Source organism: Ruditapes philippinarum, unplaced genomic scaffold (assembly GCF_026571515.1).
Source record: "Ruditapes philippinarum isolate M1 unplaced genomic scaffold, ASM2657151v2 ctg409_1_1_1_1, whole genome shotgun sequence".
In the NCBI taxonomy this organism is placed as follows: Eukaryota; Metazoa; Mollusca; class Bivalvia; order Venerida; family Veneridae; genus Ruditapes; species Ruditapes philippinarum.
Window position 1 is genome coordinate 31738 of NW_026862870.1, and position 27002 is coordinate 58739.

The 27002-nt window shown below is 31.9% G+C and overlaps 1 protein-coding gene and 2 long non-coding RNA genes across 3 annotated transcripts; all 3 read left to right on the forward strand.

Annotated features, from left to right (window-relative positions):
- Positions 1-286: 286 nt before the first annotated feature.
- On the forward strand, positions 287-4789 carry LOC132720447 (uncharacterized). Its single transcript, XM_060704594.1, has 7 exons — positions 287-409; positions 861-986; positions 2001-2123; positions 2849-2974; positions 3471-3593; positions 4078-4203; positions 4697-4789. The coding sequence occupies exons 2-7, from the start codon at positions 978-980 to the stop codon at positions 4787-4789; spliced, it is 600 nt and encodes a 199-aa protein (XP_060560577.1). The 5' UTR covers positions 287-409; positions 861-977.
- A 551-nt stretch (positions 4790-5340) lies between these two features.
- Positions 5341-6698, forward strand: LOC132720444 (uncharacterized). Its single transcript, XR_009624349.1, has 3 exons — positions 5341-5460; positions 5954-6076; positions 6573-6698. It is a non-coding gene; the product is annotated as an uncharacterized LOC132720444 (long non-coding RNA).
- A 10002-nt stretch (positions 6699-16700) lies between these two features.
- Positions 16701-18038, forward strand: LOC132720442 (uncharacterized). Its single transcript, XR_009624348.1, has 3 exons — positions 16701-16814; positions 17573-17698; positions 17916-18038. It is a non-coding gene; the product is annotated as an uncharacterized LOC132720442 (long non-coding RNA).
- Positions 18039-27002: the final 8964 nt, after the last annotated feature.

The window sequence follows — 27002 nt, forward strand, 5'->3', positions numbered from 1 at the left end:
TTTTCATAATGGAGAAAAAAAACAGTCGTGCATTTCTGTGTATTTCTTGTTTGTTTCGTGAATGCATTTAACAAAGACAACATTTGCATTCTCTCTTAAATCAGCCTAAATTTCTCCGTAGAAAGAATTTTGTGGAGGTATAAAATAGCTCACACACGGACTAATGGTTTAATATCAGCGAATCATGACTACTTATGGCATTTGCTCGGAGTTCTATCAGTAACTTCATTAGAAAAGTAATTATTTCTTATGTTTAACTAAATGATAATAATTTGGAACAATTCAGATGGGACAGACGTAGGGGATCCATGTTTACCAAGTTTAGATACTTGTATTGATGATAATGCTGGATGTAATGGTACAGTGTGTGATTGCAATGATGGGTATCATTGGAATGGATCAATATGTTGTAAGACCACAAAGCTTTGTCTATTTAATAAAAATGAATTTGTTAGATTGCTTCACTTTGTGTATTAAATTAAAAAGATGTGGTAATACCTCTAAGCTTCGTCTGTAAATAAAAATGAATTTGTAAGACCTCTTAACTTTGTGTATTAAATAAAAAAGATGTGGTAAGACCTCTAAGCTTTGACTTAAAATGTCTTAAATAAAATAGTTGAATAGGACGACATATATACAAATTATTTTGAAAAAAAAAAGATGTATATAAAAGATATGCATGCACTGTCAAATTTGATATATATTTCTTCATATTTTTTTCCAACAATTTAATTCACATTAATTTTGTAGAATCTATGTTTTTTGTCATGTATTGGGCTTGTTGACTTTTGAATAAGCCTAATTAAGACAGATAGTTTACTGCAATGAAATATGACTTACCATGTAATTGACATTTCTAGTAGGAGAAAATACATGTGACCCATGTGACCCGTTATCATCAACATGTAGATCGGATCTAGAGTGCAGCTCGAGCACATATAGATGTGAATGTCCCACGGGTGAAGTACAGATTGGTGATGAGTGCTGTAAGTTTACATTTACTTCAAGCTTTCTTATTATAGTACGTCTATCATAATCCTTATAACTGAGGCGTTGTATTTAAGGGTTGAACCATCAGATTTGCAGCCACCGTTTATCCGTGCGTGATCGTAAGAGGCGAATTAATAGGTTCGAATGACTGGTGTCTATGCCTCTCTTAGCACCAAAAGGTGATATGGTTCGTCCCTGGCCTTGCTTTTAGTTCGCAAACACCCACGGTTAACAAAATCAATATTTCCTGCTTCGGAGTCATATAACATTTATTGTATTGGTTCGCCGTGAAACTCAACACGACAAACAAACGACTATCATTTTTTCATATGTACAATTTATGTTGTTATTTTTTGTGCCTGGTACTGAAAGATAAAAACTTTAAAAAAGCACAAAGTTGAACAGTAACAAAAAAAGCGTATTCAAGTTGTTATTTCACTTTTTTTGAAATGGACACTAAACATTCATTCGAACACTCATTAAGTTATCATTATTTACATTTATTCATGCTTCTGTTAGATGGAATGTCTTAATATTTTGTAAAATCATTTTACATGGCTATTAAACGTGTTCCCTGTATATTTGCAAAATGCTATATTTATTTGTATCGGTACACCGACTGTTTCAAGCTTTTTTTATGACAGCAACAATTCAGTATGCAATTCTCTCTACTAGGATTGAACAGTTTACACAAATTATTGAAAGAGTAAAAATCATTGTTTTACAAATAATAAAATAAGATAAGAAATTTAGTTGAATCTTAATGCCATCACGGATTGATTACGAAATTATAGCGTCAAGAATGTGCAAAATATTTCGACCCACTGCAATTTCAATTGTTGTTTTCTTAAATTGTGAAGAAAAAAATCAAACGTTGGCCGGCTGATTTTAAATATATCTATATGAATGATAATGAATAGCTCCAAAAATGGTAACCATTGGGCCGTTTAAAAAAATCAGTAAGTTAAGGGTTGCGTTTTGAAAACACGATTGACACTGTTTAATTTCAGATGGAACACGTGTCGGAGAGGACTGTACACAAAGCACAGACACATGCATTGATGACTTTGCTGCCTGCAATGGTACAATATGTAACTGTCTACCAGGATACCATTGGAACGGGACAAGATGCAGTAAGCTGTCTGCTCTATATATGTTTCACTACAACTGTTACCTTCCTAATCAATAATTACTGTACTCTCAAAATCAGTTGTAATATCAGCCCTATCTAGTTAACCTGAAATGTCGGTTTGAATGAGAACCATCACCATTACAGTGACTTTTATCTAGAATAGTTGACATATACTCTTTTTTCAAACTAACCAGGTGCGGATCTTATTAACAATGCTTTTCAACATACGTACAATACTGTTAGTTTTTAATTTTAAATGAGCACGCCTCAAGAATCATGCTAATTTTTTGAAAATTTTAAAAATGTAATACTAAAAATAGGGTAATGTGAACAAAAAATATTTTACACACTGCAAACAGCACTTTCAATCCAGATAAAAAGAGGTCAAAATAAGCAAAATATATGTCTTACTGCATAAGTAAGGCAGTAAAATATGGTGACAAATACTGCTGAAAACAGTTTTTAATGATAGCAAATACCATTATTCAATTATTACTTGAATCATAAATATTTTTACTCTTCTTAAAATCTTGATTTTTTTTAATCTTCATGAAATATTTTGCCTCATCTGAAGGCATACAGCTCAAAACTAGTTGTCTTGTTTTCTATATCAAGTCGTATTGATTCTTTAATCGTTATCCGTTCGATCGTTTGTCCTTGATCATATCGCAAATTGTTATTTTAATTTTGAATGTAATTTTATTGTTATAATTATTTTTGTTATAGATGGAGAAGATTTATGTAACCCTTGTGATCCTGATGACAACACATGTTCTGACGATCTTGTTTGCAATCCGAGTACATACAGATGTGAGTGCCCACCAGATGAAGTTCAAATTGAAGGCGAATGCTGTAAGTCTATAATTACTTTCACAATTAGACAAATTATTTTTCTAACCAATATTTTCTTTTGAACAAGTCGAGAAAAATGTTCAACGTCACCATATATGCCTTACAGGCATCTGTTAAGAAAAGGTGCAATTGGGGCGTAAATGGTAGCTAGCATCTACCACTGCCGTCTATAAATATGACCTATTAGATCGAATTGAGATATGTTACAATTTGTATTATACGTGTAAAGTAGCGCTTCTTCTTTCATGTATAATTTAAGCAGGTAATTCATTCTAAAGAGAGGTTATTAAATTTTACTTCTTGTATTAAATTTTACTTCTTGTCAAAGTGTCCCTAAATATGTTTGGAACCTTGCAATCAAATGCCTTATTTTCTTCAGTCTCTGTTGTTCAGAACCTTAATCAGTGTTTGTTTTAAACATAAATAAAATCAAACATTGTTATAAAATTTTATATTGTACAACATTAAATTTTATTTTCTGTCGTCACTTTTACAGATGGTACACGTGTTACGGAGTTGTGCACGACAAATCTTGACACGTGCATCGACAATAACGCTCATTGCAACGGTACGGTTTGTGACTGTATTGCTGGATTTTCGTGGAATGGGACACATTGTGGTGAGTTTAAACAGACGGAATTAATTTATTTTACCGTTACCAAAAGTTTATTGTACCAAAAAAAATAACATCTCGTCTGCTGTTTAATTGCATTGTTTGCTAAGTAAAAAATATCAATTAATCGACGTTCAGTAAATGACATATTATATATTTACAATCGTTACATATGAAGTATCGGCTATTGCATACAAAAATCTAAATAACTTGCTCAAATGAATATCTAGAAAATATATTTAAAATGAAATTTCGGACAAAAAAACAACATAAAATCAATTATCACTTAATTTTTATATTATAATATTAAGTAAGAGTTTTGCAGTGAAATTCAATTTTATATTTCCAGAAAAGTTTTTTTTTTTAAAAAAATAGTTCAATTGAATCAATAACTTCAAGCGTTTAGTTTTAAGTTGAGTTTTTCGCCTTGCTGTGTTATTTTATAAGCATAGTTATGGTGCAAATACTATGTTTTACTTCCTTTTTAAAGTTGGACCAGATCTTTGTGATCCATGTGACCCTGCAGCATCCACGTGTGATGAACCTTTGGAATGCAGTGCCACAACATATAGATGTGAATGTCCTGCAGGTTTTGTTCAAATCGAAGATGAATGCTGTAAATATCAATTATTCTGGTCATTTTCGGTATTCTCAATATTTACTAATTGAATTTTAATCGTGTATATCCTTGAGCAACAACTTGTATATTTTTGAGCAACTATCAATATTAATATCGGGCAATGTAATTCAAATATAAGCTAAATGAACTGTGAAATCAGTCCTTTCTGCATAAATTGTAAATTATTAACATGTATATATTACCTTGAATAAAAATATGTTCAAACCAGTTTATCTTTAGAATGATTTCGAGACATACATGTAATCTGCTATTTGAAAGTATTTTATTTAAATACTTTAATTAGTCAATTTCATTCTGAAACAAGAAAACCCCAAAGTACACATCTGAAGAATTGAATATATTTAATGAATTTTATTGAAAACAATTTTGCTGTGATAAACAATATAGTATAAAATTGTAGCATTACTCAGTTTTAACTGATTTCACCGTACATAACATGTACTGACTTTGTCAAGGTTATATCTTCCAGATGGAAGATTGGTTGGTGAATCTTGCACGACTGAGGTATCCACGTGCATTGACGACAACGCCGTGTGCAATGGTACAACATGTGTCTGCATAACTGGTTTTACTTGGAATGGCACTTTTTGTCGTAAGTTTTTGGATAATCAATAAATAACGTTCTGATTTACATCAAACAGTAATTATGAGCATATTAGGACAGGTAAACGTTTAAATGATTACAAAATGGCATAATATTGTAAAGTAGTTGGCGAATAACAGGCTCATTTGAAGACGTTCTGTATAGATGTAGGGCAAGACATCGTTGAAATAAAGTTTATATTTATGTCCGTTTGCTTTTTAATAATACTAATACATTAAAGGTAAAAACAATTAAACACAGATTTTGTTTTAAAGGTCCTTCTAACAAACCGCTGATCCTATTAACGTTTTACTTATCACAAATAAGCATTGTTTCGATGGGGGTGAGCTTTTTGACTAAACTGTCACTTATTTGTCCAAATGGATTGTTTTGAAATGATATGCATCTTGAAACAATTAATTTTATTATGTTTGTAAGACAGATAATACAAGTCTCAAGTTTTGAGTGGCAGACATGGCAATACTCTTTTCTTACTGGATGTTTTATTTGGTAATTTCTTTCAGTTGGGTTTGATTTGTGTCACCCATGTGACCCGTTAGATGACACATGTCAACTTGGTCTTGTTTGTAGTTCGGAAACGTACAGATGTGAATGTCCTGATGACGAAGTTCAAGTAGCAAATAATTGCTGTAAGTCTAAAACATGGTCAAATATATTACAATATACACTATATTAAATGAGACACCATAAAAGTAGCGTTGCGAATGAAAAAATACTTTGATTGAAGAACTGATACAGTTTTAAATTGTTTACTTTAAAAATGCTAGTTTTATCATAATGATAGTTATTGCTGATTATTCAGTCAAGATAATTTTAAAAAATACTCTAATAAAACAAAAAAAGAAACACAAACAAACAAAGGAGTGAACACAAAAAAACTTAAAAAGGCAAAAGCAAAACAAAAAAAAAAAAAAAAAAAAAAACACACACAAAATAAAAAAGACCAAAAAGCAACAAACAAACAAACAAACAGAAACCAAAGATCAAAATCAACAATAACAACAACAAAATATAAAAAAAACAACAACAAAAAACAAACAGACATTCGACCCCAAAAGAAAAAGCAAAAAGAACAACAACAACAACAAAACACATTATTTATTTGTCAATCATTTGTTGTAGATGGGACGCATGTTGGAGATTCGTGTACAACTGCGCCGGACACATGTATTGATGACAATGCTGGATGTAATGGGACAATTTGCGACTGTCTAGCTGGTTACGGTTGGAACGGTTCCGTTTGCCGTAAGAGCATTTCCCCTTTTTTATTTGATTTCTTCCTTTTTATCATCAGGAAAGTTTAAAAATGTGTTTTCTGTTTAAAGCTTTGTATTTTCTGGTAAAATTGAATACTGCACATTTAAATTCATGTTTAATACAAATTTTCAAATGCGATGTAAATTTAGTGTTATATAAAGTAATTCATTTGATGTTGAAATCCCTGAAAAAAATTCCATAAACTACATATAGATATAGCATTGTTCTTTATCAGCTGTTTGTCGACGCATGATAAATTACATTTACTATTTTTCTTAGGCTATTATGCTGTATAGCTTTATTTTTAATAGGCACGATTTATGCATAACCCCTAAATAATTCCGATCTAGGATAAACATGACGTTTAGTCAATATACATGTAGAATATGTATATAGTGTTGACTTTTTAATTGATATGCATATATTTTGATTTAATAATGTTAATTTCGTTTATTGAAAACACATGTTGTACCTTTTATCATAGTTGGTACCGAACTGTGTGATCCATGTGACACTGCAGTCAACACGTGTTCCCAAGACTTGGAATGCAACCCAGCCACTTACAGATGTGAATGTCCCACAGGCGAAGTACAAATAGGAGATGACTGTTGTATGTATCATAACAAAATATATACAATATAATTTGTACTAAAAATAAAAAACTCTACATCTCCGGAGGCGCTTTCGATGCTTTTTGTGCACATCTTTAGTCAAATTTACTTCTTATCCCCGGTCTGTGTTTTGAACTGTATGTGTGTAATGTTTATTAAGTAGATACAATTTTAGATGTATGTTTTACACTGCAATACCTTAATATGGTTCAAAGTGGACAATTTGTTAAAACTGTATATTGAAAGTTGTCTACGAAAGCAGAAAGTCCAGTTCATCATGTACTGCGAACTCTGCAGCTGTTGATGATTTGACGATTAGAAATCTTAGATATATATATATCATTGCTGCAATGTAGACTTTATCCATTTACTAATGCTTATATTACATTCTTTACAGATGGAACACATGTTGGTGATAGCTGTACAACGGAGCTGAACACATGTATCGATGACTATGCCATATGTAATGGAACCATTTGTGTATGTCAAGATGGGTTCAGTTGGAACGGCACTAGTTGTGGTAGAAATAAATATTGTTTTTACATAAATATAGACTAACTTTGTTGAGGTATTGTGACTATAAAAATTGCAAAATGAAAATGATCAAACGCCATCAAACACATTGATTTCTATTATGTTGTTTATATACTGAATATTTCTTGAGTTTTTACCAAGTAATCCGGGTTACAAACAAGTATTCACAGTTAGAACGTCCAAAATAAGTGCAATAGGTTGACTTATATTTTGAGAACGGTAGCGAATTGCGGAGCTTTCACGGTAAAAGTTTGTTTGTACCGATGAGCCTAGCTTAAAAAATCCCACATTTGGCGAGTTCCGTATATCTTCTCTTGCCATCGATGATTTTTAAACTTATAAAGAACGTCTGTTTTACATCAAACTCGTTTGGTCAGATATTTGCATAGGTACATCTCGATCTGTCATAAACATCTGAATTATCATAACGTGACTCGATGGGCGTTGTCAGGTTAGATAAGAAGCCAAACGAAGCATGCGGATCTGATATTATAATTGACTGGAATTGGACTTAAACTTACCCACTTTTTTGGACAAAATATGCTAAAGTTAACCCGTTATGTATGCTATTGAAGTTCAGCAATTTCCTTTTACAGGTGGGCCTGACCTTTGTGACCCATGCGATCCTTTAGATTCAACATGTGAAGGTGACCTAGTTTGCAACGCTGACACAAACAGATGTGAATGTCCAACGGGTCAAGTGCAAATTGCAGACGACTGCTGTAACACATATTTATTTCAAACCATTATTTTATTTTTTCAAGAAGTATAGTAGTGAAATACTGTTATAGAATAGTATTTTTTCCAAATTATTTTTAAGTGTACGCATCTAGCTTTGGTGGTGAAGGAAGACATATGTGTTCCTGTGCGCATTATCCAAGGCATAAAATGAAAAATTCAAAACAACTTTTCGCCCATGGGGAAACGTTGATAACATGTTCAAACAAAATAATTCAATAAAAATCAGAGTATTTATACCATGTGATTTAAAGTGAATTCCCTTATCAGATGTCCCTTAATATAATGTAAGTAAGAAAGAAACGTTTTATAAAAAATCTATTCTAAGACATCATTCACGAAGTCGATGCGTCGTTATTTGCAGATGGTACACGTGTTACAGAACCTTGCACAACGTCCTTGGACACGTGCATTGATTGTTACGCTAGCTGTAATGGAACCATTTGTGATTGTGATGCTGGATATTATTGGAACGGATCTAGATGCAGTAATTACTTAATATAATTCACAAATTATAATTTTTAATAATCTGCCTTTGCATATCGAAAATAATAAAAAGATTTCGAAATTCAAACAGTTGTGATGTCTTATTGATTTTCTAATGTTTTGATTAAATATTTAAAGCATAGTTCAACCGATTATTAGATTCTTTTTAGCTAAATTGTGAGGTCTCCAACTTGAAAAATATTTTCTTATAATCCAATCTGGTATAAAACTCAAATCGCAACAGCACCTATATGTTGTTACCGTAGCTTTGCTGTATTTGAATTCTTTTGACCTACATTTGTTACCCATGGAATGAGATGAGGCAAAACAAAGCATACGGCCGAAAATTAAAATCGTGTATTATGTTCGACTTGTGATTGTTTTCAGACGGAGAAAACCTCTGTAACCCCTGTGACACCGCTGATTCTACATGTAGTGATGACTTAGTTTGCAGCCCCGACACCTATAGGTGCGAATGTCCACCTGACGAAGTGCAATATGACGGTGCTTGCTGTAAGTTTAATTTCAATATGTTTATTTTATTGCTCAAATTTTATGCGTTTTTAAATGTTATATCAAATAATAAAGTTGAAAATATAATGGAATAATATGTTCATTTTTTTTAAGAAAAATATTTTACTTAACCATGTAAATTATTTTTTTTACATTTTGAAATGATTTTTGATTAAAATCCAAAAAGAACTAATTAACCAAAATACAATGTCTGCTTCAAAAAACAACAAACTGATATTATTTATAGTAGCATGCCTCAAGATACATGATAATTTATGAAAATTTTGGTTTTCACATTTTTATTAAGCTCATTGTTAAATATTTTGGCATATTTATTTGGTTATGTTGTTACCTCTGTACAATGTTCGACAAATTGGTAGCAAATATAGTTAGAGAAGCGTTGTCTGGTCAACAAAAAAGGTCGAGAAAAGCAATGTTTCCACATGGCAACTGTCTTAACTTTACCAAAAAGTGACTTACTGTCTTATTTTACAGATGGTACACATGTTGGTGATGTATGCACGACAGCATTGGACACGTGTATAGACGATTATGCTGATTGTAATGGTACAGTGTGTGACTGTATAGCCGGCTTTCATTGGAATGGCTCAAGCTGTGGTAAGAACTACATGTAGTTAGTCTGAGTAAATTATCATGCTGATAACCAAGTTATTAATAATTTTTATAATAAACCTGATAAAAATATCAAGTAAACATTTGAATTGTATTCTGAATACAACGATTATGCATTTTAATGGTCTTTTCAAGGTAATAATTAATTGAATTAATGTATAGAACCTTGCCTTCCCTTACAAAATTAAATATAAAAGGCTTTATTAGTATATTATGTTGCCTTTCGTAGCTCTGCTGTTACACTTTAATATTAAGCAAGTCTGTATGGTAAAATTATTGAAAATAAGATTTTAGGTATTTTTCCACTATTAAAACGTTGATTTAATTTACAGAAAAAATATGTATGGAATATTACAATTCCTATTTAGTTTAATCATACTTTATTGCCTTTATATATGCAAATATGCACAAAATAGAACAAAAAAAGCAAATGGGTTGGGAAACAAGTTCTATCAATCTCCCATTAAGTCCTATCCAGTTGAGTAATTTTCAAAACAAAATATCTGTTTAATGAATGCAAAATAAAACTAATTACATGTATACAAAATTTAAAATTTCAGTGGTTTATGGCATGAACTTTTTACGATAATTATGTGTTAATTAATAACTAAAATTTTTATGTTTCATTTACTGAGATCTGATACGGCCAGCATTAAAATTGCTATATAATATATTAAACAGTTGGTGGAAATCTATGTGACCCATGTGATCCGCAATTATCGTGTGATGATGATCTCGTTTGTAGTTCACAAACATATAAATGTGAATGTCCACCAAACCAAGTACAAATTTCCGATGAATGTTGTAAGTTCAAGTTACCTTATATGTTAATGTTTCGTTATATGTTAATGTTGCGTAATATGTTTATGTTATGCAAGGAACTTTGGGTCAAATATGCTGATACTTAACATATTAATGTAAAATACACACTATATTCATTAAATAATTAATTAACATGATTCTTTTATTATATAATATATTAATAACATATCAGTACTATTTTATTTTTTCAACATATATCACTATATTCATATATTTTTGATGAATTTCATTCAACACAGACGGTACACGTGTTGGTGAGGTGTGTACAACTTTGCTTAACACGTGCGTAGACGACTATGCCACATGTAACGGAACAATATGTGACTGCATCCACCCTTACTTTTGGAATGGTACAAGATGTGGTAAGTGGTTAATCCGATATAATTATCTTCCAATGTTCAAAAGAAGTAAACTCATGTATTACAATTTAACATTGTAGACACTGTTCCAATAACTATCAACAGTTCTAATGACTTACATAAATAGACATTCTTTCTCACTTCATATTATTACCCATTATCTAAAGAACGGACTGTATGCAACCTGGCAGTAGTATTTGAATAGTATATCTCACTTTTTAAAATTAATTAACTCCTAAAAGTGTTGTGTGGCGGCTGTAAGTATCGCCCCGCTTATAATCATATCAGCGTTGGTATATTATCTATGATTCAAATGGATCATATGCTTTTAATTTTAGCGCTAAGGCGGCTTTTTGCCTAGTGACATGTTCTTTGTTACAAAAATACATATGAATACAGCTGTTTTAAGATATTTACTGAAACAAAGGGGGCTATATGAGGTATCGCCATGTCCAAATGTAAAAAAAAATAATTAAAAACATTTCAGAAATGATAAGGAGGACATTAACAGATAATGTAAATTATATTTTTTGTTTCAGTTGGGGAAAGCCTATGTGACCCGTGTGATACTTCACCAGACACATGTGGTTCAGACCTAGTCTGCAGCTCTTGTACATATAGATGTGAATGTCCGACAGGCTGGGTACAAGTTGGTGATGACTGCTGTAAGAATAATGAAATTTATATCGTGATACTATAAATTACTTAAAATAATACTTCACATATTTCATCATATAGTGCATTTTAAAATATGTGAATTGAAATATTTTTGAAATAATTTAACTTTGATTCGCCCTTTATTCAGGTGTACATGTTTAAATGATACTGTGTTCATCGGACAACATATTAAATCTCACATTACATGATGATTATACGAAGAACATGATAATTATACGAAGAACATGATAATTATACGAAGCACATGATAATTATACGAAGAACATGATAATTATATAAAGAACATGATAATTATACAAAGGACGATGCACTTTAAGATTCCCTTACATAAAATACTCATACATTGTAACATTTTGATCCTATTCCTTATTGTAGTTTAACAAACGTTTTTTGATGTTTTTTGTTTATAGATGGAACACGTGTCACAGACCCGTGCACCAATGTCGTTGATACGTGCATTGATGATAATGCTAGATGTAATAGTACTATATGTGATTGTGTGGACGGATTCAGGTGGAATGGCACATCATGTTGTAAGTATTGGTTTACTTGTCTGTACCTTACTAGAACCCCGTCTCCAAAAATTAATAAATAAACCAACAAACAAAAACATAAACAAAACATATATTACGCATAAAAAAGAAAAGAACAAAACAAAGAAAAAATTCAATTAAAAAAAGGAAGACTGTCAAACAGTTTTGTTTCTTAACCAGACATCTGGTTTGTTTGCAATACCAATATAATCTATTTCAGCAAGCTAAAGTTTGACTATCGTAATGTTTTCCAAACAAAAAAAAATCATTAAGACTTAGTTTAAATCAGAAAATATCTAATTTTTCAAGAAAATGTACATATGTATATATTAAAAAATTCTCAAAATTTTGAAAATGTTGAACAGTCCTAGGATCATGGCCTGAGGTTATAAAACTTTTTGTTTTGAATTTCTTCTCAAATATCATGATTTTCACTGGTCAGTGAACATTTTATGGCAGTTTCCGACCAATCAAATACCTGAGATCTGAGTTTGAGCTTCGAGAAATTCTTTATAACCTCAGAGACATAGCTAAATTGTATCAAGATCTCAAGTCTGCATATCATTTATATTGCAATATTTCTTGCATATGACATTTATTGAAATATTACGGAAACTTTGCGCATTTTGATAAACATTTAGTTTGTATTCATTATCATATACATTTTTACTTGAAGCAGTCAGTAATATCAATACTTGAATAATTAAAAGTTATTTTCAACAGCATTTCTTTCCATTAGGATATAACGTTTTAACTTTTAACCTGATAGACATTAATTCAATATATGAGCCGCGTCACGACAAAACCAACATAGTGGGTTAGCGACCAGCACGGATCCAGACCAGCCTGCACATCCGCGCAGTCTGACCAAGAACCATGCTGTTCGCTATCAGTTTCTCTACTTGTAATAGAGTTGGTAAACGAGCAGCATGGATCCTGATCAGACTGCGCGGATGCGCAGGCTGGTCTGGATCCATGCTGGTCGCAAACGCACTATGTTGGTTTTGTCGTGACACGACTCATATCTGTGTGCAGTAGAGAGCCAGGCATGCCTGCTGATATGTGCAGTCTGACCAGGCTCGTCATTGTTGGTAACTCAGTTGTTATATGATTTTCATGTTGGAATCCCTTACACAGAGTTTACTGTTTAAATTTTAAAACAGAACTTATCATTCACACACTTCAGCACTTTTGATGTTTAATTTTTTATGTATAAACACAGAATGTTTTGTTTATCTTCAGCTGGAGATAGTTTGTGTGATCCATGCGATCCATTAAGTAACACGTGCGGCGTTGGGCTCGTGTGCAGTACAACAACCTACAGATGTGAATGTCCGACAAACCAGGTTCAAATTGCTGATGCCTGCTGTAAATATATATACTATGTTGTTACAAGTTAATATCTCCATTAACAGAATATTCTTAAAATGATGCGGATTCATATACCAAATATTAAATGGAATTAATCTAATAAATATAAACACGAAACACATTAAGATGCAGGATAAGGTCGGATAAATTGATTAACCAATCAAGATTGCATTAAATTTTATTAATTTGTGTAATAAATTTGTCATTATTTAAAGAATATATTTTTGCCTATATACAAATGTATATAAACATTATTTAAATTATGCTTTCATTAAATTACGTTTCAACTAAGTTGACACACATATATTTGTAAATCAATCATTTACCTTTATGAAAAAATAATTGTTATTCTTCAATAAAGATTGAATAGATTTAAAAAAAGATGTTAATAATACATAAATTTAAGATGGAACATTAGTCGGCGAAGGTTGCACAACTTCATTAGATACCTGCACAGATGATAATGCCCATTGTAATGGCACATTCTGTGATTGTGTGGACGGCTTCTTCTTTAACGGATCTATCTGTGGTAAGGCTCTTCTTGTATCTATATGAGCCGCATCATGACAAAACCAACGTAATGCGTTTGCGACCAGCATGGATCCAGACCAGCCTGCGCGTCCGCGCAGTCTGATCAGGATCCATGCTGTTCGCTATCAGTTTCTCTACTTGTTATAGAGTTGGTATGCGGATGCGCAGGCTGGTCTGTATCCATGCTGGTCGCAAACTTATCATGTTGGTTTTATCATGGCACGGCTCATATGTGTGTTAGTTTATGTTTGTTTTTCTAACTTTACTCATCGAACGAGCATACTATGCACTAGTATCAATCTCGTGAAAATACAAATGTATGACACATTCCGTCATTTCCCGTGCATTTGACCTTTAACCTGCTGAAAGTGTGAAATGGATTTGCCGAGCTGAGCTTTGAATTTTGGTAAGCACATTCAATATGTTAGAGACCTCAATATGATAATACAAAGATCGGACAGTCAGCAGTGTAGAACCTGGTCAGACGGTGCGAATGTCGCAAAAGAGAATTATGACTTCAGAAGGTTAATGGTCGCCAGCATCCCAAAGAACCAGAAAATATCAGGTTCACCTATATAAATGCCAGATGATCAAAATGTTCGAAAAGTTCAAGCTTATTATTCATCTATTACACACAATTTGTATACGGTCAAAATTTATTCCCCAAATTTCCGATCGTGTCTGGAGAAATACTTGCAAGGTCAGTTTTATTCCGCCACCAAAAAAACCCAGACAGTTTTCTCACGATCATTACTGGTATTTGTAGCTGTGATAACATATGAGTTTAATATTTTTCTTTTAGAATTTAATGGTATTTTTATGATCAGTATGATTATAAGCTTTTAGAACTCTTTACAATTAAGAATATCGTAATTTCTAAACATTAATAAAGCTCCCATGAACAGGTTAGGATTAACAACATGTATGTCTACAGAAATGTTTTACTTTCGATCGATATGTGTTCTTACAATATATATATTATTTTTTTTATAACAGTTGGTACTGATCTGTGTGATCCGTGCGATCCAAATGCAGATGAATGTTCCGACGATTATGTTTGTAATCCAAACACAGGCAGATGTGAATGTCCAACTGACGAAGTACAAATTGGAGATAATTGCTGTAAGTTTGCTGGTCATAATTATAATTGATTTCATATTTTATGCTGGTCACACATTAAAAAATAATAGATTGAAATCCCATTATGAAACTAGAGATTGCAATGCCTGCAACAAATCATTTAAGAAATACTATCATTACTCGATTTCGACTAATTTAATATAATCAATAAAATACCTTTACATTAAAGGATCAGTTTGGTTTCTGCAGCATTTCGACTTTCTGTCTCTTATTTGCTCATAAATTTCATAACTTCTTTTCTATTGACCTTTAACAACTAGAGAATTAAATCTTATAATAGTTAATAAGAGTATTCTTAATTTTCATTTAACATAAGATGGTACACATGTTGGTGACACGTGTACTAGTACGACTGACACCTGCACGGACACTTACGCTAATTGTAATGGAACAGTTTGTGATTGTATTGCTGGGTACCATTGGAATGGCACTGGCTGCAGTAAGTATTTTGTTAAAAGAAACATCACAGATGATATTAGATAATGTTTCACTAATACTTTTTTCTTAATGTTTTCCTAGTCTTACCTTTGGTATAGTCAGCTGTTTATGAAAGAATAAATGTACTTAATAGATCTGCATCCTAAAAAATAAATAACCATATATGCAGCACGTTTAAGAACTTTTGACACATTTGAAGCATTTCAGCAGTTGAATCTTTTTGTGACAAGCCACAAGCCAATGTGTGTGCTAGGTTCTATCTACCAAAAAATAAAGGCATAACAGTTACATTATATATCATACACCACTAAAAACTGTTTGATATAACTTTCCTTAAAATAGATCAATAGGTTTGAACGCATCTTTGTAAATAGCGACGACAGAAATTTATTATATTTTCTCAAACAGAGACAGAAAAAATAAAACAGCACTATCATTTCTTTTTTGAGTAGGCTTACAATTTACAAATAATTAAAACGACGTTAAACTTAACTATTATAATGTTCTTTTTGTAACAATCTAAGAGGGTGAACAGCTTTGTGACCCCTGTGACCCCGATCAGGATACTTGTGGACCTGGTCTTGAATGTAGCTCGGACACCTACAGATGTGAATGTATGGCAGATGAAGTGCAAATTGGAGACAAATGCTGTAAGTACATAATATTCTCTGACTGATTATTGTAGTTTGTTTGTTTGCTCTGGTTTTACGGCCCACCAACACAATTTAGGTCAAATGGTGCCGAAACAAGAAAGTTGATTTTAGCGAACTTCAGGTGTTACACCTTTAAAGCAACACCAGGGATCAAAAGCATCTCGATCAAACAGGGTTAAACGGTGGCTGTAACCCCTCAGCCATAATTGGTTGATTTCTTTGCAAAGCTAACTGAATAAATGATATAATTTCCGGTGGAGACTGGTAAAAATAAGTGGGTGGTCATTAGTATATTTTCTAATTAAGCTCGTGATTTTTGTGTTTGTTTTATATCTGCTTATGCTCCCAAGCATCTGCTTTCAAATGATACCAAAATCATGTTTGTTGTCAACCGAGGCGTATTACTATTTATTACCCTATTGAAGTCTTTTTGTTGAAGTTAAATAGATGATGTTATCCTACAGGTACACCGCCTTAATAATCTTTTTTACTAGTTCTTAATTTTAATATGATCTCAGTTATAAATGATATGTCGTACTGTGAATGATGTTTTTAAATTAAAGATGGAACACGAGTCACAGAACCTTGCACGACCGCATTGCCGACATGTGTGGATTACTTTGCTGAATGCAATGGCACAATTTGTGTTTGCATCGAAAATTTTTTGTTTAATGGAACACATTGTCGTAAGTTTTTTTATATCGATATGTCGTTAAAATTGCTCGATTATTGGCTAGGTTGTAGTGATTTGGTCTTCACTACAGTAATTCCCAGAGATAATCCCTATACCATGACAAAAAATCAAACCGATACGTAAAAAGTATTTTATGTGTTTTAAGTTCAGATTTCAAACTGTCTCCGTTCACAAGAAGCCTAACATAGTTCATATGCAATACGGCTTCTTGTAATTGAAGGTCTATATTACAGTTGTATTTTGTTTATGAGTTATTCTTATAAGGAAAATTTTATATAAAATTTGTTCCCTTAATAACATTTAATACGATAATTTATCATGCAGTCTTTGTTTTATATGCAATATAACTAATAGTTCTTTATCCTACACACGTAATGATATAATGGCACATTTGTACTAAGTTAAACGTATGTTTATACATGTTTATAGATGAATTCAGCCTTGTGAGAAAAGTTGTAATTTGATATATACTTTTTGTGAAACTCGTCCAGGTAAAATGCTATCAAACTCCCAGAAGCTCGCGTAATAACCTCTCTTCAATTCGTTTTTAGATGAAAAATCAGCAGGTATAAAAAATGATTCATATTTAGGTATGTTACGTGTATCAGATTTTTGCAAATAGTAGATATTTAAAGTGCATCATTTCTGAAAAAAAAAAAAATAAAAACCCCCAACAAAAATAACAAAAACAGCAATATAGAGATGTGTAGAGCAAGTAAATCAATTTCTTACATATGTTTTCCTACACAGTCGGCATGGAGTTGTGCGAGCCATGTGACCCATCTATAACTACATGCAGATCTGGTCTGGTATGCAGCGCAAACACATACCGATGTGAATGTCCACCGGGCCAGGTTCAAATTGGAGACACGTGTGGTAAATGAATAGTATTTATTATATCATAATCGCCGCCATTTTCATTATTATTATTTTTAAAATGATTATCTATTGAGATTTTTAATCGTTATTATAATCATGAAGCAGTAGACATATAGTAAAGGATAAAATATAATCTTAAAAATGTGTGTTTTTGGTTCATGAGCACTTTCACTTTTGCCTTGTCCAAATATATTATTATGTAATTATTACAAAGTCGGTAGATTGGTGGGTGAAGTGTGCACTGGAAGTCGGGACACGTGCACGGACGACAATGCGGGATGTAACGGAACCATATGTGATTGCAACGACGGATTTGATTGGAACGGATTGATTTGCGGTAATTAAAAAAAAAGATAAAACTATTCTAGTTTGGTTGAAACATATTTATTGAAACAAGTTAAAATACTAGTTATGTATATTTGTAACACACTTCTAAATTAATAATGGACTAAGCATGCTGACTTTCTTAATTTATTATTTTAGATGCTATTAAATAAAGAATTTAAGGTTGTCAGCCTATAATACAGAGCCTGTGCATGCTGACATGGCCAAATACTTTTTTGGCAACGGCTAATTATTATCCGGTCCAGCTGACGAATGAATAATAAACAGCAGCTCGAGCTCGAACCTTGTGAAAGTTTTATTCTGTTTTTATTGTATGATATTGTATATGCACATCACGTGACACTCATGGCTAAAATAACCTCTACATACGACGTAAAATATATGTACAAGTAAAAATTGTATAGTGCTGCTTTATATAAATTTATATTGGAAAAGTCTGATGTTTCTTAATAATATGTATAATTTCGCTTTTCAATGTTTAGTTGGTAGTAACACTGGGGAGCCTTGTTCATCAGACGATCAGTGCTCATCAAACCTCGTATGTCTTAATACGTCAGTCTGTGGATGTCCCATTAACCAGGTTCAAATTGATGGAACTTGCTGTAAGTTGTAGACAATCAAACTTTATAGACATTCGATCTGGATAAGAAATAATGCTTTTTTTATTGTTGTTTGGTTGAAATTTGTTCTTTAAGATAAACATGTTTTTGTAATTATACAATCTCAACACAACTGTAGAATTGTTATTTAAGATTTCTTCTTAAATCTTCTATTTGATACATTAATCATACTTTATTCTATTGTTCTATTTTCGTCTTTTGCTTTTTGTTACTACATCGTGTATTGAAAGAAAACATCAATATAATTATGACAATTAAAATATTCTCATTACTGGCAAATCTGTATTACTCAATAATGTTATTATATAGTTTGCTTTATCCGTAATGAAAACGTTCAAAGAAAGAGCCCAGCGACGGCTTCTAGTACGTAAGCCACCTTTTTTGTGTATATCGATAATCAATTTTAGTTTTAACTAAAGTTAGATATTGAAAATAGGAAAAAATATCCTTTTTTGTTGTTGTTTCTTTGTAAATATACAAATGAGATTCAACTACTGTAAATATAAAAATGAGATTTAACTATATATTTATAGACGGTACTCGTGTGACAGAATCATGCACGATAAGTGTAGACACGTGTATAGACGATTATGCTGTATGTAATGGCTCCGTGTGCGTCTGTATATCGGGTTTTCATTGGAACGGATCCATGTGCGGTATAAACAATCTTTCCAGTCTTTATAGTATTTCATGCTTTTGATTTGTTTATATGATACTAAAGAATATTAACATTGTTCAGGTTTATTTCAGATTATTTCGTATAAAAAAGTACAATAAATTTATTAAATAATAATAAATCATAAAATAATTTTGTAAAGATAGCATAATTATTATAACTGTATTTCAATTATGTGTAACATGTTTTACGTTTATAATAATAAAATCATTATAATACAATGTGATTCACTACAAATAGTGTAATATGAAATCATATTCTGTTTTTGTTGGTCACCAACTGCATGATGTAAATATTTGTTGCATTTCTTTCTTAAACTTGGAAACATTCAACTGGCTCTATGATTATTTTTAATGGGTTTCAGGCTTTTGATAAAAAAACTTTGCATCTTTTCGTTCGGTTTGTTTTTTATTCGATACAAACAGATTTTTCTTGACGTAATTGACTGATCAATTACAAACCGCGTCAGCATGTTTGCGCCTGTATTCGATATATGTTTATAAGTATGTTATACAGGAGGTGAAAATCTATGTGACCCATGCGACCCCGCATCCGATACATGCATTAATGACCTGGTATGTAGTTCGAGCACTTACAGATGCGAATGCCCGACCGATGAGGTTCAAGTCGGGAACACATGCGGTAAATGCTATCATCATTTTTCATATGTTTTATTTTATTAAATACAACGACAACAAATATTCTATTTTATGTGTTAGATAATAATGCTGTGTTCAGAGATGACTTTAAAACACATTGACACTGTATTCATGTCATTTGAGGCGTTATTCGAATTTAAGTCTGTTGCGTACAATATTTGAATGATTAAATATTTTACAAAATGTCATGAAAATGACAAAATGTTACATTTGAGAATAAACTTTTTTTCATCCTTTGTAAAGATGTTCCTGTATATTCTTTTAGTGATATCAGTTTTGTAATTTATGTTAAAAGTTGGTACACATGTGACTGACATATGCTCATCGGTTGTTGACACGTGCATTGATGATCATGCTGAATGTAACGGAACAATTTGTAACTGTGTAGACACGTTTAAGTGGAATGGCACACAATGTGGTAATTATTGTGATTACTTTAAATTTTCCCGATTGCTTTACTCAATATATAAAAATATTCATGTTCTTACTAACTAACAAATGTTGGGCTTATTTTTTATGTTTGGGATAACTTCCAGTGAAAAAGATATAAAATGTTGTTCTAGTAAAAAAGGAAAAAAGGGAAGAGGCAGGTAAGAGAAAAAGGTTGTTGTATCAAGGTGTAATAAATATAGGAGTAAGGAAATTAGTATCAACAAAATAACAAACTTCTGTATTACCGGTAGATTTGCATTCTTCTAGTTTTGACGTTGATTATTTGCTATTCTGTGCGTAAATGATTAATCACAGACCAATATCAAATTTCTTTTTGGTAACATTAATCATATTTTAAATTTCAGTTGGACCAAACTTGTGTGACCCATGTGACCCGGGAACAACCTCATGTCTGCCATCATATGTGTGTAGCTCTACCACCTACAGATGTGAATGCCCACCAGGAGAAGTTCAGATAGAAGATTCTTGCTGTATGTCACTTGTTTGATTTTTCATAACTAATGCTTTCTCATAAGTGATTGTATGATGCATATAAAGGGATTTTCGTCATTTAGCATCAGAGCAAAATTTAAACATACGAAACGCTTTCAAAGCACGGCCAAATGGAAATCTTTTATAATTTAACTACTCCGAGAATACAATTATTGCAGTTTTTTTTATAACTAACAGTCAAAGTCACAAAAACTGTTTTTATTTTTACATAAATATCAAGTGAATTTGAATAAATGAACTTATTGCTTTTTGTCAATTTTACAGTACAATTGGTATGATTATTTTTGTTCGTAGAATATTTCATGTGATGCATTGTACAAATACATTTTATATGATGTCTTACAGTATATTTGTTATATCTGTAAACCTTTTTTATTTCTTATTGTTACACGTTACTCTATAAAATCTGTTCATTTCATCACATTTCCATAACACTATAATGTTTAATTCAATCAAAAGAAATGTCAAGCTCATGAAGTATATACATTTAGATGGGACAGACATTGGTGATGCATGTAGACCTAATCTGGATACATGTATTGACGACAATGCTGAATGCAATGGTACAGTTTGTGATTGTAAAGCAGGGTTTAATCATAACGGAACCATATGTGGTAAGAGCTTTGAAATACAAAATAAAAAATAAATAAAATTAATGTGCAAATCATCTTAAAATAAATCTTTGTTTTAGATCGTTGATCGTCAACTTTTATGTGACTAAATAATTTAATTGCATATTATTTCTTAATATTGATATTAATAGAAATTATTCTATAAAATTAATGTGTTAGAAACCTTAATATATAGATATCTTTGAATCGTTAATCGTTAACTGCTATGTGTCTAAATCATTCAATTGTGTATGTTTTGATGTGGCTATTGAACGTAACTGTTTTTGCATTTGTGTCATTTCACAAAGCTGTTTTCTGTTTTTGTTTCATCTCATTTTCTTTCGATTTGTATTACAGTTGGAACAGAGTTATGCGATCCGTGTGATCCGTCAGATGACACCTGTGACTCGGATTTGGAATGTAGCTCGTCTGCATATAGATGTGAATGTCCAGCCGGTCAAGTACAAATCGGAGATAGCTGCTGTAAATATAAAATATAATCATATGATACGTGGACACATTTTTGATTGATATTATTAAAGAAATGGAAAGAAAATACATTAATTAATATAATTCTGGTTTGACTGAAACCGATAATGGAACGCAATAAATCTAAATGTATAAACTTATTATTATGTCTCAATTATTCAATGTTGTGTCTTTTACTTATGTTTACTTATAACATGTTATTTATGGTATTGTACCTTTCTATGAATAAAGATATTCGTATTGCCAAATCTATTCTAAAGGTGCTATTCAATACTACTTGACAGATAAACTTTTATGTACGTGCTCCTATCTACAAAAGACGAAAAATATTTGTTCTAAACATAATTGTTGAATATTGAAATACTTTTTCTTCCAAATCTCTCTGTATAAGCGTTTGTGTGAACATTCAGGAATATTTTTGTAATAAAACAATTAATTTTAACATTGTAGATGGCACACATATTGGTGAACCTTGTACGACCAGTTTGTCCACATGTGTTGACAAGCACGCTGTTTGTAATGGTACAGTATGTGTCTGTGCAGAAGGATTCGCGTATAACGGATCAATATGTGGTATAATAATGATATATTTAATTATTCTAAGGAACATGAACATTTCAATATAGTAATATGTGAAGAACAAGTTGAAAAATTACAACTGATCTTTGTTCTTTTTAACATCGCCTTATAACCGAAGATTTGTAAAAGTGAAAAGAATGTGTGGAAGGTGTCCAGTCGTTAGTCATCCGTTGTTTATCGTCCAGTGTTAGTCGTTTGTCATTGGGTATTAATTGTCTATCATCAACAATGTTCTTCTCTTCATCATATTTTTCAGATCGGTTGCTCAGTGCAGTTTCTTTTGATCGTCTTTCTGTTACATATTCATATAATAAAAGAACAACATTTAATTGATTAAGGGTCACTGTCTATGGCTATAACATCTTCAGATCGTTCTTATGTTCTCTCACAAATATTTGGTCCGCTACTCTAAGATGCCGTTTGAAGTGACATATAGAAGTAGAAATACATAAATATAATTGTCTTCTTCTGAACCATAATTCATATTCCAATCTTGCATATGGCACATCAGATTCTCGTCTATCATGGTTCTTCAAATAAATGGCATCCCACTTCACTGTCAATATGATCTAAAATATGAAATCACGATTGAAGCAATCTGATCATGTAAACTAACTTAATAGATGTTCTTGTGGTTGACAAAAAGCCGATTAGAGATATTAGAATTTTAGAAGTTGATATAACTAAAACATGCTTAATGATATATCAATCAAGATATCGTTTTAATAATTAAGTATGTTTCTTTTATATCAGGAGGAGAAAACTTATGTGATCCGTGTGATCCTAATGCGAATACATGTACTAATGGACTGATTTGCAGTTCTAGCACATACAGGTGTGAATGCCCAGGAGATGAAGTACAGATTGGTGATGCTTGTTGTATGTATAACAACTTTCCTTCATGTATCATATACCGAAAAACACAATACTTTTGAGGGAAATAGATGCCACAAAATATTTATACTAACGAAAGTGTTGATAAAATGTAACCAAAACTCTTGATTAAACCGATGAAATAATTCTCAGGGCAAAAATAAATATTTGTATTTCTTATTGTAATCCTACTGTTTAGTATGTATCTAAAAACCTAATGTTGTCGTCACTCTAAAGCTCTTTCCATACATACTTAACTAATGATTATTTATCGCACACCCGTGCCGATTTTGCGACTCCGTAAATATGGTATTGCACGGCCGTGCATATATTTTGACGTGACGTCATTAGCGTTATACAAACATAGTGTAAAGACGCGCTAAATGTTAGCGTTATACTATAGGCGCGTCAATGAAAAATGACTCTTATTTCACTTTAAACGGTCTTTATTTTGGATATGTGATAAATAGAATATTAAATTCGTGAAAGTTCATTACTGAATTTATTACACTCGTTGAATAAAATAATATTTTGCTCGCCAGAGGCTCGCATAATATGATTTTATTCAACTCGTGCAATAAATTCAGTATTGAACTTACACTCATTCAATATCTTCTATTTGTGACACAGTGTCTGTTTATTTTTAAATGTATTGTAGGATAATAATTGTGGACGAAAGTATTATAATTATTTCTAATTTCCCCGCTAGCTTGTAACACACTTTAATAATTTTATCAAATGGCATTGATTTTAAGGTGAATAAAATATTGGCGTATATAAAATGTATTTACTTTCAATAAATATTTCTGTTATTAATGTTTGTTCAAGCGGATGTACCGTTCCTTACAAAATTGTTTTTTTTTTTCATGAGACATTTGCCACATTTGTAAACAACAACAACAACAATGATAATAATAACAATACTAATTACGAATAGCAGCGTTTTATTGATAGGGGAAAGAAATACACAAAATATATTGAAAATATAAGCAAAATAAACCAAAATAAAAAAGTAAACAGCATCCCTTGATTTACAACGAAATGTTCATTTCTGCAAAACATTTGTACGCATTTATACAAAGATAAAAAAAGTTGCATCTTGGTAAATGATTTTTTTTGTAGATGGAACACATGTCACCGATCCGTGTACAACCGAAGTTGACACGTGTATTGATGATCATGCCGTGTGCAATGGATCAATTTGTGACTGCATCGAAAACTACTCGTGGAATGGTACCAGATGCAGTAAGTGAGAGTTGTAGTATATTTATCTTGTTTTATTTTATTGTACAATATGCTTATCTAGATATCGAACTTCTCTGTAACGCATTTTTTTGGTTTTATGTCATAAATCTGATGCTCAAATTGAGATTTATCTCTATTATAAGTTTCAAAAAGCAATATTTGTAAAGATATTACATTTTACGTAAACAAAGTTGACGTTAGGAGTATACGACAGAAATGTGACTATTTTATCACTGTTTTATCGTACTTTGTACATTGTTGCTGGATTGTGATATGTGAGTTATATACACGTACAGAAACATGTAAAAAAATAAATAAAAATTGAGCCGTGTCATGACAAAACAAACATAATTGGTTTGCGACCAGCATGGATCCAGACCAGCCTGCGCATCCGCGCATTCTGATCAGGATCCATGCTGTTCGCTATCAGTTTCTCTACTTGTTATAGAGTTTGTAAGTGAACAGCATGAATCCTGATCAGAATGCGCGGATGCGCATGCTGGTCTGGGTCCATGCTGGTCGCAAACACACTATGTTGGTTTTGTCATGACACGGCTCATATCTCGATGTCTTTCAGTTGGAAATCAGTTGTGTGACGCCTGTGATACTTCTAATCCTACATGTATGTCTGGACTAGAATGTAGTGCTTTGTCGTACAGATGTGAATGCCCATCAAATCAAGTACAAATAGGCGATAATTGTTGTAAGTATATAACATTGATAACTTTGTTATAAAAACATTTTTTTGTGTGGATAACAAATGCAATATTTTATGCCACATGTTATGATTTGTCCATTCAAATATATTACATAAACAATGAAATGAAAATTAACTTAATTCAATATTGAGTATTTTGTGATATACAATTGAATATATTTCCAAATTCACAATGGATAGAGAAATGATTCTTTTGTATAAAATTTTATAAGGGAGTTATATTAACTTCAAGTTTCATAGTGAACAATGGCGGGATGGTAAGAAAAACGACACTTTAACACAAGTTATGTTTAAAACGGGTAGAGATAGAGAGAAAAAGCAACAACATAATTTAGTTAAGAATTGATGTATGAGACCATCATGTGCGGATGTTACAAAATTCCAATTTGACCATGTCATATTTAAATGTTGAATTCTGCTTAAGCCGGTGCAAGGGGCGTGGCAGCCAACTTGCATTTACGACTACCTTCTATGAGCAGGCTCAATCAAACCGATTGGCGTTCTTCAGAGATCTCCTTTCCCTATACTTGATACATTGCACTGATGATAATAATAGCATATAATTTGTTATCTCATAAATAACATAAGATTATCTAATTTTCTTGAATTTTCATAAATTAAGATGGCACGTTAGTTACTGAAAGTTGTACCACTGCTACTGATACATGTATTGATGACAATGCCGGGTGTAATGGAACCGTTTGTGATTGTTTACATGGGTATTTTTGGAACGGAACGAGATGTAGTGAGTATTGACTTCCACCATATAATTTGCATTTTAGAACATTAATCATTTTTAGGTAGAACATTAATCATGAAATGAAGCTATATTTCTCAAAATAGTTAGTTACTTACAACGAGGGATTCGCCTTCTTTAGCCAATTTCTGAAACTATTCGAAAAGTATAAACACGAAACTTGGAGTAACGTTACATAATAATCATGACATGGTGTAATTGCATAATTTTAAAAGCAATATTGTAAGAATGTATTAGTTATGTGCCTCTTAACGTCGGATATATATCTAAAATTGTTATCTTCTTGGAAACATTTTCATTGCTCTTCTTAAAGATATAAAAAAAATGGACAAAAGGCATTTATTAAATAAAGTATATATACATGTACTAACCTGACGATTTTTAACCGCAGACGGCGTTAACCTGTGTGACCCATGTGACCCGGATAGTAATACATGCCACAATTCACTTGAGTGTAGCAGCACCACGTACAGATGTGAATGCCCAGCAGGTGAAGTCCAAATAGGAGATAGTTGTTGTAAGTGCCTTTGAGTAACGTACTAAAACTATTTCCTAAATTAATTTTTGGTTCAAATGCAATCAAAGCACCAATATATTGAAGTAAATCAACAATGTTTATGTTGTATTCAGTTTTGGATATGTTATAACTGCCAAACATATAGACCTTTTTACGACGCGGTCCGTTGCTATGAAAAATCGACCGGAATTAGAATTTTCTCGCGCATGCGCAATCTGCGTAGGGCAGAAAATCCTTCGCCCTCCATAGAAATATAGTAGAAGTTCA